Genomic DNA, 15,431 nt, shown 5'->3' with positions numbered 1-15,431 from the left:
AGTAATGTAAGGAATGGAATGGGTATAACAGTAAATACACCATACCAAGCCAACAAACAAAATACCATGATTAGAATCGTTTAAGCCTCCACTAAGGAAGAGTCGTCAAGTTTTAAATACGGAACAGGTGGGGGTGGGGCCCTGATCATGACACTCTGGCTGAACGCAAGCATCTAGACAAAAGGGTAAAATGGTAATTTAATAGATGGTAGTTATTGAGGTCTTTTGATGCACAAGGAATAAAGAATGTGTTTTGATGTAACAACCAACATAAAATTGAAATCTTTTTTCTTCTTTATACCCGATTATGGTCAATAAAATGTCAAACAAAAGGGTAAAATGGTCATTTAGCCTTTAATAGAAAGTAGTTAGAGGTTTTTTTTCTTATGCACAACAGAATAAAGAATGTGATTTTTATGTAACACCCAACATAAAACTGAGATTTTCTTATTTTTTTATATTCGATTATGGTCAATAAAATGTCAAAAATCAATTAAGAAAAAAAAATATATTTCTTACCACAGCAAATGAAGCACACACAAGACTAAAACCAGGAAACTCAAATGGAGCATTGTCAAATAAGAATAAAGCTGTATAAAACCATAAAATTCATTAGTTTTGGTTATAATTAATAAAAAAATGTATGCTACTATTGTTAAAAAATTAATCACCTGTTAGAGGGTTGAAAATTAGTGGTGAAACAATACTGGCGAAAGAACATAGGCATGTAATGCACCCTTGTGCCTTTCCCTGAAAACAAAGTAAAACCATACTTAACAAAAATAAATGTCCATTTTACCCTTCTATCTAGAAGTAAGACGTAATTAAAAAAAAACTTTTAATTAAATAAAATATATAAACGCTTAAGATTACCTGGTCAGTGGGACCTACTTGTTTGGACACAATACTTCTCAACTGAAAAACATCAAAAACTTGATACGATAACAAATATCAAAAATAAATAAATACTACAGACACAAGTAACTCCCACTTGGTCCAGCAAAAACAACCAGAATATGAAACATGGCTGCAATATAAACAACCTTTTTGATACAAAAAATAATAATCATTCCAGTGAACTTCTCATCTGTTGCTGCAGTCTCCGGTTGAAACCAGAATCGACTTCTTTCAAATTCTCTTTGTCGGTAGATTCTAAAATCAGGTTGAATTGTAGAAAAATTCAATGCGCTTGTGAAATAAACGCTGTTTTTTCTTCTGTACAATTTTGTCCATAAATGGTTCCCTGAAAACCTAGTAATTATGTGCAATTAAATGAGAGAAAAATGGTGCATTTTGCTGAGAATTAATATCACCGAAAAACTTGCAAAACTTGCTTCTTAGTAAGAACAGGGGAGCACAAGATGAAGGAAGAACAAAGAAGAAAGCAAGAGGAATTAAAGAAAAGCGAGAGAAATAGTATTGGAGGGCGGTGAGGCGGTAATCATAGCTGATAAGAACAGAAAAGAAAGTGTCGTTACCATGGAACACCAACTCCTGCTTTGTTTCAAGCGCCGGTTAGAAAACGGGTAGAATCATCAATTGATGTAGGTTACACTGCCTTCCCCCCAAACGACACATAAAACTTCTTTTCTCTCGTTTCCTAGGGCTCCTCCCTTGAACCTTAAATTCAAGGTTTTCTCTTGTCTTGTCCTCTCTTAAGATTAATCCTAATCTCCAATTAGCTAACATGATAACTGCTTCCAAAAAACAAACAAATATTATTTAGAAATAAGGCTATAGTTAAATAAGATAAGTAGCTACATAAAATGAGAAAGTTTTACCAAAATCACATAAGAAAGACACAAACTATAGGTGCAACATCTGATTAAAAAAACTTTCAAAATACTGAGTTAGAAATGAAATTAGGGTTCTAGCCCTTTACCTGGATTGATTCCAGACATGATGAAGAAAAGAGAATAAACATAGGGCTTCAAAATATATTCACATGAAGAGAATGCTAGAAGATGGATTAAAGTGAAAATGGTTGAAAATTTGAAAGTTTAATATGAAATACGACCAATATCTAAGCAGACCTTATGAACTGGATTCCAAATTGAAACTCTAATTTTTGTTGAAAAGAAGCAAGAATCAAATGAGTTGGAATATACAATCTTCGTTCTTTCAAATCATGTAAAAATAAAAGATAATAAAGATGAATCATACGGTGTTCAAGAGAAAGAGAGAAACAAAACCTAGAACGGAAGCGAAGTCCAGAAGATGGTCGAACCAAGTAGCTGGTGGCAAGGCTAGAAGCAAAACCCACTTTCAAGTCTCCTGTGTAGAAGGCCCAATAAAGGTTAAAACAGGAAATTCACATGGATTGGCTAGGATTATAATAAATAGAGAGAAATGTCACAGTAAGGGATGTTCCTTCTCCTTGTATACACGGGTGACCTGATATATCCAGGAGATTAATTGTTGGTGCACTTCATCCATTAGAGGGCCCCTTACGATAGTGAAAGCTTTCTGTAACAAAAGAAAGCGTTAGTCACTTGCAACAGACAACAGTAGTGGATAACTTCCCCAAGAGAGTATGGTTGACCTACCCTTGAGATTTTATTGGAAATGTGGCATTAAGACTGAAGATATAAGCTCCAGAAGCCTTCAAAAATTAGGAACAACATCAGAAAATGAACAAAAATCATGTAACTAACTTCAATACACACACACAAACACACATATTCTAGTTGAGAAATTGAATATACCTGGTCTGTGTCATTATAACAAGAATAGTAGATGTACCAGTGTTCCATGGCTCCTTCAACCTTCAATCATGTGCCAAACATGAGAAAATCAATGTTAATAGAGGAATTGAGCAGAAAACCCTAGCTTACAGATGAAATCAACATAAACAGTTCAAATTTAGATGAGAAAATCAATGTGAACAGTGGAATCGAGCAGAAAACCCTAGCCTTTTCCTTCACCCGTCTTTCTTGTGCTGCTGCTGCTTCTTGGTTGTTTGTAGAGAGAGAAAGAGAGGAGTGAAAAACGGTGTACTGCTGTTGATTAAGTAAGAAATGGAAAAAGAGCAGCGAGAGACATACCTTCTTTGAGAAGTAAGAGATCCGATGACGGTATTGTATCCAGACACATTGTTGGCGTAGTTTCTCTTGGCATAATCGTCGGCGGAATCGGAAAACTGATGACGGCCAAGTGCTGCGAGCAGTGGTTGGCGATTGGCTGATGAACCAACAACAGTGAAAATGAATGCTATTGGCTAATAAAAGCCTTAGTTCATGGGTGCGAACTTGTGAGGTCCAGATCATAAAAAGTAAAAACCCTAGTTCTTCTTTGATATCGGGGACAAGAAAAGCCTTAAAATCGCCGGCATTTCGAGTTTGAGGATTCGTAGACTCCCAATCGCCGAATCCATGAAAGATATTGTGAGGTTCGATTTTTTGGGAAAGGCGGGTACTTGAATTTTTTGGGGATTTGGTTTCCCCCCTTAGTTGCATTAAAGAGGGACACGCTTATTAAAATTTTATAAAGCGACATCTCTACACGACGCCCACTTAAATTTATGTGCCTTCCGTGTTTTTAATTTTTTTCGTTGGACATTAATTTTGGGGCACGCACAAATGCGTATCCTCTATTCTTCAAATTTTGCAAAACTGACATTATTTTTTAGGGCACGCACCAATGCGCGTCCTCTATCAGCGAGTGTCATTGTTTGCGCGTCATTAAAGGCCTGTTTTATAGTAGTGTTGGAGCAACGAGAGGCTTGCGGATCTGACTTCTACTTCATCTTAGCATCATCTTGAAGGTAACAAGTCGTTACCTTGGCTCCTCTCTATCTAGATCTCTTCATGCAAAGGTTTAGGGTTATTTCTAGTTTGTTGTGGAGTTATTTATGGTTTTAGGCATGATTTGAAATTGTAACTTCAGATCTGGACTCCTGTAGCCCCTTATAGTCATAAAGTTCTAGTCTTTAGCAAGTTATGTACTTCTCCTTACCTAAAAATTCTTCTTTGGCTTGGTTTTGGCCTTTAAGACCTTGCATGCATGTAAAGTTTGCAACTTTAGGTGGTAAATATGCCTGAGGAAGCTAGATCTACAATTTGGAGCTTTGGGATAGCTTAAAAACGTCTGAATGAGAAATGGATTGAAGGGGCTCGACGAGTTGCATGGTCAACTCGACGAGTCAGATGAAGATTGGTTGTTTTTGGTTTCTGCATGGACTCGACGAGTCAGTGAGATGGCTCGACGAGTTAGTTAGGGGTTTCCTAACATTTGGACATCGCATGGACTCGACGAGTTGTCTGGAAAATCGTCAAGTCAACTAGGGTTTTCACGATTTCTCAAGTTCTAGAAGAACTCGACAAGTCAGTGGGCTACACTGGACAAGTTGGGTCAACATGGACTGTTGACCTTGACCGTTGACTTTGACTTTGGCCAAGGGTTGACCAGTTTGACTTATGGGGGTATTTTAGTAATTTGGAAATTTATGAAAGTGGATCATTGGTGGATTTAGGTGCTTGAGTTGGGAGCTGTATTTGCGGAGTTTGACATTTATCATCCCGAGCTACTTGTGAGGTGAGTTGTCCTCACTATACTAACAGGGTCGAAGGCACCAATTTCGGCCCTTTTTGGATTTGTATCTAGGTTTATTGCATCATATGCTTATTGATTTGCATCCTGGTAATTAGGATGGTGATATGTTTAGTGACCTGGTAGGTCGGTATCCTGGTATATAGGATAATGCTATGTTAGAGACCGGTTAGGTCAGTATCCTGGTTATAGGATGTTACTATGTTAGTGATCTGTTAGATCTGTATGACTATTTGTACATGCTAGATAGCATATGATATTTATGTGCACATGATTGTCTGATTTGGGGGTTAGGTTGAGGCGGAACTGCTTTGTGCTGAAGGCCAACATACCCAGGGCAGACCGGATAGACTGCAGGCCGGGAGGGCATACTAGTCAGGCTGAAGGCCCGGCGAGCGGTCTGGATAGGCTGAAGGCCCTGAGAGGTAGTCCAGACGTTCCGATGGCTCGGAGAGCGGTCCATATAAATTGATGGCCCTGCGAGGCGGTCCAGTCAGGCTGATGGCTCATTATGCATGTTGTTTGTATATATGATGTTGATATGGTTTGCATGGCCTTGGTATTTTGGGGGAACTCACTAAGCTTCGGGTTACAGTTGCTGATTTTGTTTCAGGTACTTTTTCTAATCGCGGGAAGGCAAAGGCGTGATCGTACACCTCCTTATATTTTTATGATTTGATTTTGGGATACTCTGACATGAAGCCATTTTGAAAACAAATTTGTAATAATTATTGGTTTTTGAATGATTTACAAAGTTTTAAATTGGCATGATTTTTTTACAGGTGTTACAAGTTGGTATCAGAGCCTTGGTTTGAGTAAATTGGAGGAAACACTCGTGTGTCTCCAGTCTCAAACTAAGGACAGGATTTTAAAATGACTTTTCAAATGGTTTTCAAAATACTAAAGGATGATGCAAGTGTACGATCAGTCGGAGCCAGTAAGTAGACCCCAACATACCTTACGGATTATTTGATTTTGTGATATGTTAGAACAGCATGCTAGTACTAGGCTGGGGATCTTCAGGAATTGCATGATAGAATTGCCTGATTATATGATGCCTGATAGCCTAGGGTTTTTCCTTATATGAAATTGACATCATTACTGTATTTGCTTAGTGTATGCATCACGGATGTACATAATTAAGATCTTATAGCCTAAGAATGTTTGGTTTGGCCTTATTTCATGTTCTTGTTTGATGAAGGGCTTAGGGTAGGATCAGGTATTCGAAAGTCTATAGGGGCCAACGTTATGTATGGCTAGCATACACGAGTGTTGCAAGGTTGGTGGAAGTTTCATGGGTGGGTTGTGCGGGGTCAGTAAACCAGTCACACGATATTTAGCCTTCCTCTAAGAGTGAGGATTGAGTGCACACCATGCTTATGTATAATATTAGGGTGTTGTGGTGATACTTGAGAAAAATATGGGTAGGTGTGGAAGGTAGTATGGGCCTATATTACTGAAAGCACAGGACCCATACGCGTAGCAAGGAAGTCATAACCCGAAAAATTAGGGTTTTCCTTTCCAACTCGTCGAGTAGACCCTTCATCCCGCGTCCATAATGATTCCTACTTGACGAGTTGGAGCTCCCCAACTCGTCGAGTCCCGATCCAAAACCCTAAAATTTTAGAGAAATAAATGATACCTGGAACAAGCGTTACAACACCTGCTCCGGCTTGTGGTTCGTCCGAAGCCCCAACTCTATCTCTCGTTCTCAGGCCCTCGCAATCATATCATTTAGGGTCTTGCACCGTGAATAGCTCACAAACTCTCTGATCTCATCCTTCAGCATATCATGCTACCTTGTCTTCTTCATCTCCTCATCCGCGACACACCGCCTCAGTCCCCAACGCACAACCGCCCTCCTCCCACCAGTCTCGGGCTCGGTCTCTCAAAAGGCAGGTGACGGATCCCACTTTTACCCCTTTAGGGTAGAAGCTTGTTCGCTGAGCATTTTCCATGTCAGTGATCCACCCATGGCTGGCAATGGGATCCTTAGCCCCAAAGAACTCTAGAGCTCCACAGGCCTTAAACTCCCTAAATGAAGGTGTTCGTGCTCCTAACTGTCCCAAAGCGATCTCCGCCCGAAGGGCTCCGAGTCGCTCATCCAAAAGCTCCATAATCCCCTCCTTGATGGTATCGAAAATCACAGGGGTAGACTCCATAATACCGTGAGTGATCTCATAAGTGATAAACTTTCGCAACCGCTCATCAATGGATGCGGCACCAGCGTCGGAACCAGATCCATAAGCTCCTCCTCGAGTAGACACCATACTCAACTGAACTACAAACACACAAACGATCACCATAATTTCAAGGAGACTTCTTTTGTACAAGATCCTTAGAAGTTCCAAAATTGCTCTTATCTCAGGTACATATCCTATGCTTTTAGTAGTATGACCCCAATACTACCTTCCACACCTATCTGTACTTTCCTCAAGAACCGTCCTGAAACCCCTAAGTCACCACACTAGATGAATATACACCATCCCTATGCTAATCAACATGCAAATAATGTTATGGCATTCCTAGGTTCTCCTAGGAATCCCCAATTCAACCGTCCTACAATACCGAGAACCTCAACCAACACCGTTATTTGCCTTATGCATGCATGTTGTACACAAAATGGGATCACAAAGACTGTCGAATAATGATTCTACCCTAAATCCACAACCACACAAGGAACAGGAAATGAGGCTAAACTGATCATTATAGGGCTATATGAACCTAATCATATACAACTTTTAAAGCATACACTTAGCAAAAAACTAAGTCGATATCAATTTAAAGTAACACTTAGCATCCAATCTTCCTAGGATATAAGGCATCATACAAAATCAGACAATTCTATCATATGATTCCTGAAGGTATCCTTATCCCTACACTAGCATGCAATTCGCATATCTAAAATACATGGGTATAGATATTTTGGGAACCACTTACTTGAGATCGGTTGATCGCACGCATCACACCCCCTTTTCACTTAGTAAAAATCTTTTTAGAAATTAAAATTTTCTTTTGAAAAGATTATCATTTCCTCAGTTTGAGTTCTAACACACCCGAAAAGTGTGCCTGAATCCATCAAACCAAGGCTTTGATATCAACTTGTAACGACCCAAAAAATGAGATATTTTTTTTTATTTTTAAAACCATTAGTTTCATTCATCAAATATCTCAAACTCAATCACAAAGTACAATATCAAAAACATCATAGTACAAATATCCAATATAGTGTGGAAATCATGAGGGGAGGATGTTGTGCCATCACGTTGGGCCCTTCCCTTTCGTACCAGAAGAACCTGAAACCATAAACGTAAGTTGTAAGCATAAAGCTTAGTGATTTCCCCAAAGTACCACATACCAATCATGCAATTGGGCCTAGCTCTGAGGTATATTTCAACCCAATAAACAATCACGGACCTAGCCCTGGGGCCCAGTCATGGGTTTATTTCAACCCAACATACAAACACGTAAGAGTCACAAAGCAGCTAGAACCATACATACACAATTTAGTGGGTCGGTATTAGTGCATTCAACCCACAAGCACAGTGAGAAGCCTCACCTCTAACTAAAGATAACTCAGTCACACTCGAGATGCTGCCAACACAGCTCCTCACACTAATCATAACCCAATAACAACCCTAATTAATAATCAGGGTTTAACCTATAATTAATGATCCAAAATCTTATTTTATCTTACCAAGGGTAAAAGGCCATTTTGCCCTTTCCATGTATGCCCAAAATACAAGGCCCAAATCCCCTAACAACCCAAGGCCCAAAAATGGCCCAAGCGGGTTTTCTGGGAGTACTCCCTTCGTACTCCTAATTACGCCTAGCGTACTACTTTTCCTTGGAAGGACTACGGGGCAGCAACCCTCTATGCCCAGCATACCCAGGGTTACGCCCAACATACCCTTCAGAAGGTCAAATTCTCTAATAAGGTCTTAATGCTTTAAGATTTAACATCCAAACTTTAGATCTAAGCCTAATGAACGTCTAAAGTCATAAAGTTGTAACCTATATGCCTTTGCATGGAAAAAAGGAGATCAAAACCAAAACCCTAACTTATATTTCCATCTAAAACTCAGTAACTCTTGCATGGATGAAAACAAAGGACCAAGCTTGCATTTTTATGTTACCAAACACTCAGAAATGCCTGAAAGGACAGCTCAGATGGTCTGTAGTGGAGCATTCTCATAAGACCAAGGTTATTGGGATAAAAAGGTCATAACTTGCAACCTAACAAAATATAGCAAGGAAAGCATCAAAATTTGAACTTTATACCTCCTGGAGATGCACAAAGATGTGAAGAATCTGGATCCAAAAGCTTGAGTACAACACTAGTTTTCCAAAGATCTTCCTTCACCACCAAGAACACCAAAATATCACTCAAGAGCTTCAAAACACATACACACACAAGAATTAGGGTTTCGAGATGAGGGCTAAGAGGGATGGTGGTTGGATGTAAGAGAGGGTTCAAGGCCATAAAGTTATTTAAATATAGTCCAAACCCTAAAAATTTGGGTTTGAAGTCCACACGAGTATGCCCGACGTACCTCCACATACGCCCAGTGCACGAGCCAAAGTTCGTGCCCGAAATTAATGAGCTACGCAAGGCGTAGCTCCAACTTACGCCATGCGTACGGACTGAAAATGCAAACATTTTGGGTTTTTAAGCTATAATTTGAAAAATACGTGATAATGAATGTTACACTATGAGATTATGTTTGTTATTTAATTGGTGGCTATTATTTGTATGAAGTTATCATGATGTAGCTTAAACTGGTTGTTGTTATGGAATGGACACTTATCAAATGAAATGTGCATGGAAACTCATGCTCCTAACAATGGTGTCAATGTGACCATATGATGTAGTTTAAACCGTGTAACCATATTAATGAGCAGGATGACGATGTTAACTCTCCTCAGAATCATAATGAGATGGATTCTAGAATATCAAGTATTTAGGTTGCATTACACTTCACTTGCAACAATTCAAAGGTCTAGATAATTCATTATAAGTATTTAATATGTATTTATCATGATATAAAACATGTTTTTATGAGACAACTTTGTAAAAAATTGTAAATATATGTGTTTATTTTAAAATTGTATTTTTGTCATTAATAATTATGTTCATTCCATCCAATGTGCGTTTCTTGTCTACCAAACAACATGAAGTAATTGTTCATTCCATTTCGTGAATGTAACCAAACATAAAAATGGATTGGTAATGATTCATTCTATTACCTTGTCCATTCAATTCCTTTGTAAGTTATATATATATATATATATATATATATATATATATATATATATATATATATATATATATATATATATATATAGGTGTGAAACCCGTGTATTATAAGAGTTTATTAAAAAAAAATTTGCATTTTATCCCTTAACAACATCATACTTTTATTTGTATAACATAATGGCATAGTACTTTCTTTTATTTTGATCCCATAATAGCAACATTTTTATTAACACATAGAGGAGCAAAACAATCAAATCATACATTTTTATTATATTGGAAGAAAAAGAAAATAGTACATTGTTAAATGCATACTTTTTAATTTTTATTTTGTGATTTTTATGTAAAATATGTAGAAATTCAGGGACAATCAGTTACAAACAACAATTTTTTTTTCTTTAGGAAAAATTGTTAATTTTTTTTATAAAAAAAAGTATTAATTAAAATGTTGTATTTTAAAAAAGTTTCATTGTTTAATTTAATGTTTCTATAAAAAAATGCAGGAAAAATAAATGTAACTTATAATAAAATACTTTTTAGTAAGGGCCTAACAAGCAAATTTTTGTATTTCTATATAATGTAGTTATCATGGTGTTGACATTTTATAATGAAAGTGGTGACAAAGATATGGAAAAAAAAATTTAATCATCACAAAACAAAAGTTTTTTAGTAAGGGCCTAACAAGCAAAATTTTGTATTTCTATATAATGTAGTTATCATGGTGTTGACATTTTATAATGAAAGTGATGACAAAGATATGGAAAAAAATAAATTAATCATCACAAAACAAAAGGATAAAATGGTCATATTGAGCATTTAGCACACTTAGTTAGAGACATAATTAAACATCATGGTTTCAATCAGAGACAGATTCTAGTCCGGCCTCTCACCCAATCAAACTCAATTAGTATCTATTAAACAATCTCTAAGTATCTTAAATCGATAGACTAAACAACAAATTTAGTTAGAACTTGAGACTCAGTCTCTCTCACTTAACTATCAAACAACCTCTAAGTATTTTTAATAAAGAGACTAAAGATGAAAATAATAAAGTAAACAGAGATAACTATTTATTATTTTCAAAACCTACAAGTGCATCGAGATCACAACAAAGATCAATTCAAAAACTACAAGTGCATCGAGATGCATTAACCCGATGATATAAATTCAAGACATTTTCTTGCCCATAGATAGAAATCTCAAGTTCTCAACTATTTATTATTTTCTACCAAAAATATACTTTTAACCCAAAAAATATCCAAAATCATATCTATAAAAAGCCAAAAGAATTATTTCATATTTTACTTCTTCTAGTGGTGTGCCTTTGCCTCGGCTTTTCTTTGTGACTTAGCCTTCGCCTGTTAATAATAATAAAATTAAAAAAAAAAAAAAGCATAACAATTAACAAGCATCAATAAAATGGTGTTTAAAAATTTATTTTAAAAAATCACAGCACAAAAATTATTAGTTAAGTCGCTAAACCAATAAAATATGAATGCTTATATTTTAACTTTTAACCAGTTTAAAAAAATGTTAGAATACATACAAGTATACCTTACTTTCATCAATTTAGCCACTAGATTAGTATTTTTATGATAAAAGTTCATGGCTAAATCGATAAAATATTAGAATTACTAGGTAAATCAATAAAATATAGCAATTCAACTCTTCCAAATTGATAAGGGCATAAATATCAAGAAAGATTATTGATACAATTCAACTACAACTATTAACACATAGAAACATGAAATCAATTGATAAGAAAGGTACCAATACCTTAAGGTATTTGAGCTTGATGCTACCATAAACTACTCCAACAGAGAAGGCTGACACACGTGCCACCTGTAATATCAAGATCCAAATTAATCATAATCCCATGACTCAAAGAAATAAAAAACAGATAAAGCCAACAAAAAGAAAAGCATTTATATCACATATAAACAAAAATCCAAAATCATAATATTCCTTTGCAAAATGTGTAACGATATTCATTGCAAGCAAACCATTATTCTTTTTAAAGTGAAATGCACATTTATGTAACAACGAATAACCATTTTCCCATTTTATGCAACAAAAGTGGTTTTTAATATAAAATATGAAATTATACATGTCGTTTCATTGTAGAACCAAAATATGTTACCAATTACTAGTATAACCGGTTGAAACATGGCTAAATAATTAGTTTAAGTTGAATAAATTGGTAAAACAAAACGATCATTGTTGCATAATTTAATAAAAAAGTGAAACATTGTTGCATAAATAAGCATTTGAGGAATGAAATGTTGGTGCATAAAATGGGAAAGCATTCTAGCAATAGTAGTTACAGAAATGCAAAAAAGAACAATGCTTTCAGAAAAGAAAAAGAAAATGATTTTAGATTTCTTATACAGAATATCAAAGTTACCATGTGAATTTACATTTCCACAGTCTATACAAACTCCACAATTATCATAAGATGGAATTTGCGTTTATCATTTTCGAAAGGACAAATGGACAATGTTTTATATGCAACAGAACGTCGATTTTAATGTTTCAAATGCTAATAGCTCTTTGAAAATACAATCACTGCAAATCTAAGAAAGAAAGAAACAAACAAGCAAAGCCTACGTCACATCAAATCAAAATTGAATCAATACATGAAACGCTAAACTCGTGATAATCAATTGAAAGACAGATCACACAAATAATAACATTTATTTTCATGTCGAATAAACTGAAGGTAGAGGAAAGCAATTAAATCAAACATTTTGCACGAAATCGACGCAAAAAAAAACACATAAGTATACAGTCCCGGAGTTTAAATCGATGAGCGGAAATTGTGAAGATTTTTACCAAAGCGAAGGTGCTGGTACCGGAGTAAAGGCCGGGCGGTGGCGCCATCGGGAAAATGTGCAGAATCGTTGATCGGGAAATTGAAGAGTAAATGAAGAGATCAGTCGCAGGTCATAAGCCCTAGAAGAATTCGCAGCATCAGATGTTTTGTTTTGTGGGTTTACGGTAGAGTAAACTACTAATGGTCTAAGGTAATTTGTGCGTTTGGTTCCTAACTTATTTTTTTAATTCGAAAGGTCCCTACTAACTCGAAAGGTCCCTATTGTTTGTTTTTATTACGCGCTTGATCCCTGTCTTACATAAAAAGTCTATTTCTCCCTTTATTTTTTAATTTATTTAAATAAACACACCTTAATCTCACCCTTCTCACCTTACCTTACGTACCCTATCAGTTTTCCATATTTAAATAATAGTCTTTTTAGGTATGACATGGACCAAACGCATAACAAAAACAAACAATATGGACCAAACACATAATAAAAATAATCAGTAGGGACCTTCAGAGTTAAAAAAAATAAGTTAGGGACCAAACGCACAAATTACCCCAAATCATAGGGACCATTCGTGTAATTTACTCTTTACGGTATAATTTGTAATCAGGTGTGGTCATGTCTACCATAGCTAGACCTAGTCGGGGTATGCAACATTCGTGGTGGTTCGAGCTATTAAATCGAAAAACTAAACCGGACCGAATGAAAGATAGATTAAAGCCAAAAACATGTAAATCGTCCATATAGATTTATTAGATGGAGTTTATTGTTTAGATATATGAGGCTGATGGGTGTGGTGAAGGCGGTCCCGATATTTTAGAAATTATGTGCGAATTAATAAAAAATAGACCCTAAAATTTGAAATATCTCAAAATTTAAGCAAAAAAATATACATTTTAATTTTTTGTTGTAAATACATAAAATAAAACTTCATTCAAAATAATACACAAAAAAGAAATTGGTTTCTACTTGAAAACTATCATCATCCTAATATTTGTTGGAATAAATTTCTCAATAACATCTTCATATGTAACTTTGTCCAACATGTTATGCTCAATCATCATCAAAGCCAATCCATTAAGTCGTTCTTGAGTTATTGTAGATCGTAAATAGGACTTCAAAATCTTCAATTTTGAAAAACTTCGTTCTGCAGATGCAATAGTAACAGGAATAGTCAATATAATTTTATATGCAATAGATGTAATAGTAAAACAATCAACACGTTTTAAAAAGTTTAAAATGTCAATTGTTGTCATTTTTTCTTTGGGCAAGAGATGTAGAAATAATTTTAACTCAACATACAAGTCATTTTCATCAGTATCCAATTGCTCATCTTTCTTGAATGAAGTTTTAAAAGACTTACAACAAGATTTTAAGGTTATATCATCTAATGAATGTAGTTTTTCTAAATTAAACAAAGAACCAAATATTTTATCATATTGTTGATATTGTTCAAAACCTGTAGTTAAACCAGTAATTGCTTGATCAACAATATAAATAAAATATTTAACCCTAAATTTCTCTTGCGCGGATTGTGAAACACTACAAGAAGTATGAGATGAAATTTCATCAAAATGTTTTTTAATTTTAGGTTCATGTTTTTTAGAAAATATTGGATCGTTGCCCATTTTCAAGGCAATATCTTTTGCAGTTTCTAAAGCATTTAAAAAACCATTTTCTCTATATTCTTTAAAAAACGAAATCAGCCCCTTTATTTTTTTTTCCATAGCAACATCAATAAGCATATCTTTTTATTGCAATTGTTTGCTAACTAAATTAACAGTATTTAACATTTCATACCAAATTACTAAAGCCAATATAAACTCAAAGTTACCAAACTTATTTTTTGCTACAGATTTAGCTTCACTTGTTATTTTTAGATAATTATCATTTTTGGCTACTTGAAGTAAAGCCTTTTGTATGTCAAAAATTTGAAATCTTGTAGTTTTAACACTATCAACACGACTCTCTCACTAAGTGGATGACTAAGATTTATGAGTTAACCCTTTCAGATTATCTTTAGAATTTGTCATCTCTTAGTGGAATTTGCAAAAATTGTATAGATATGTTGTATTGTTCCAAAAAAAAAAAACAAAAAAAAAAAAAAAAAAAAAAAAAAAAAAAAAAAACTTTAGCTTTACCACAAGTATTAGCCATATCACACAAAGTTAAGTTCAAACTATGGCAACCACAAGGAGTATAAAAAGCTCTGGAATTTATATCTAAAAGCTTTGTTTGCACTCTTTGATGTTTTCCTTTCATATTTGATCCATTATTATAACCTTGTCCATGCACATTATTAATGTCAAGATCAAGCAAATTCAATTCATTTTGTAAAACATCAAAAAGTCCTTGGTCGATTGTATCATTTACATCTAAAACCCCTGAAAATGATTCTTCAATGCAAACAACATTTGACGAAACATCCACATCTCTTAAAATGATAGTCATTTGCTCTTGGTGACTTATAGAAAAATATTTTGCATTTTTTATCTTTCTAATAGTCATAGATTTTATTTCCGAAGAAAGCAAAACTATTAATTCATTTTGTATCCTATGCCCAAGATAATGTTTATGGATACTAATTTTATTTGTAATACGTTGTATATGCTCATAAGAAACCATGTTAGATTCAACCAACATCTCAAATAACTCTAAGAAATTTCCATTGTTATTTTCATACACTTTCTCATTAGTTCCACGAAAGCAAGATTATGTTTAGCAAGAAATTTCACAATAGAGATAATTCTCAACAAAACTTGTCTCCAATGAACTTTTTCTTTTTCTAATTGTTTTTGAGCCGCACT

General features: G+C 34.9%; 1 protein-coding gene and 1 long non-coding RNA gene across 5 annotated transcripts; both read right to left on the bottom strand.

Annotated features, from left to right (window-relative positions):
* Positions 1–565: 565 nt before the first annotated feature.
* LOC111887757 (uncharacterized) lies at positions 566–9,531 on the bottom strand. Of its 4 annotated transcripts, none has more exons than XR_006190609.2 (11): positions 9,102–9,531; positions 8,830–8,941; positions 3,045–7,844; positions 2,706–2,950; positions 2,547–2,602; positions 2,357–2,466; positions 2,193–2,274; positions 1,479–1,694; positions 874–1,251; positions 672–750; positions 566–590 (listed from the first exon to the last, which is right to left on the bottom strand). It is a non-coding gene; the product is annotated as an uncharacterized LOC111887757 (long non-coding RNA). The 4 variants fall into 4 exon arrangements; XR_006190610.2 differs by having other exon boundaries at positions 2,395–2,466; XR_002848903.3 differs by having other exon boundaries at positions 2,193–2,466.
* Positions 9,532–10,850: 1,319 nt separating this feature from the next.
* LOC111887758 (uncharacterized) lies at positions 10,851–12,792 on the bottom strand. Its single transcript, XM_023883917.3, has 3 exons — positions 12,635–12,792; positions 11,579–11,644; positions 10,851–11,160 (listed from the first exon to the last, which is right to left on the bottom strand). Exons 1-3 carry the CDS (start codon positions 12,680–12,682, stop codon positions 11,113–11,115), a joined length of 162 nt encoding a protein of 53 aa, XP_023739685.1. The 5' UTR covers positions 12,683–12,792; the 3' UTR covers positions 10,851–11,112.
* Between the last annotated feature and the right edge of the window lie 2,639 nt (positions 12,793–15,431).

Source organism: Lactuca sativa, chromosome 4 (genome assembly GCF_002870075.4).
Source record: "Lactuca sativa cultivar Salinas chromosome 4, Lsat_Salinas_v11, whole genome shotgun sequence".
Taxonomy (NCBI): domain Eukaryota; kingdom Viridiplantae; phylum Streptophyta; class Magnoliopsida; order Asterales; family Asteraceae; genus Lactuca; species Lactuca sativa.
This window is presented reverse-complemented; position numbering and strand designations above follow the sequence as displayed.

What these genes read in the sequence shown, in the direction of transcription:
- LOC111887758 (XM_023883917.3), bottom strand. Translation starts at nt 12,682, where the DNA reads ATGGCGCCACCGCCCGGCCTTTACTCCGGTACCAGCACCTTCGCTTTG. An exon ending in GTACCAGCACCTTCGCTTTG is followed by an intron (nt 11,645 to 12,634) that starts GTAAAAATCTTC and finishes TTGATATTACAG; the next exon opens with GTGGCACGTGTGTCAGCCTT. An exon ending in TCAAGCTCAAATACCTTAAG is followed by an intron (nt 11,161 to 11,578) that starts GTATTGGTACCT and finishes TATTATTAACAG; the next exon opens with GCGAAGGCTAAGTCACAAAG.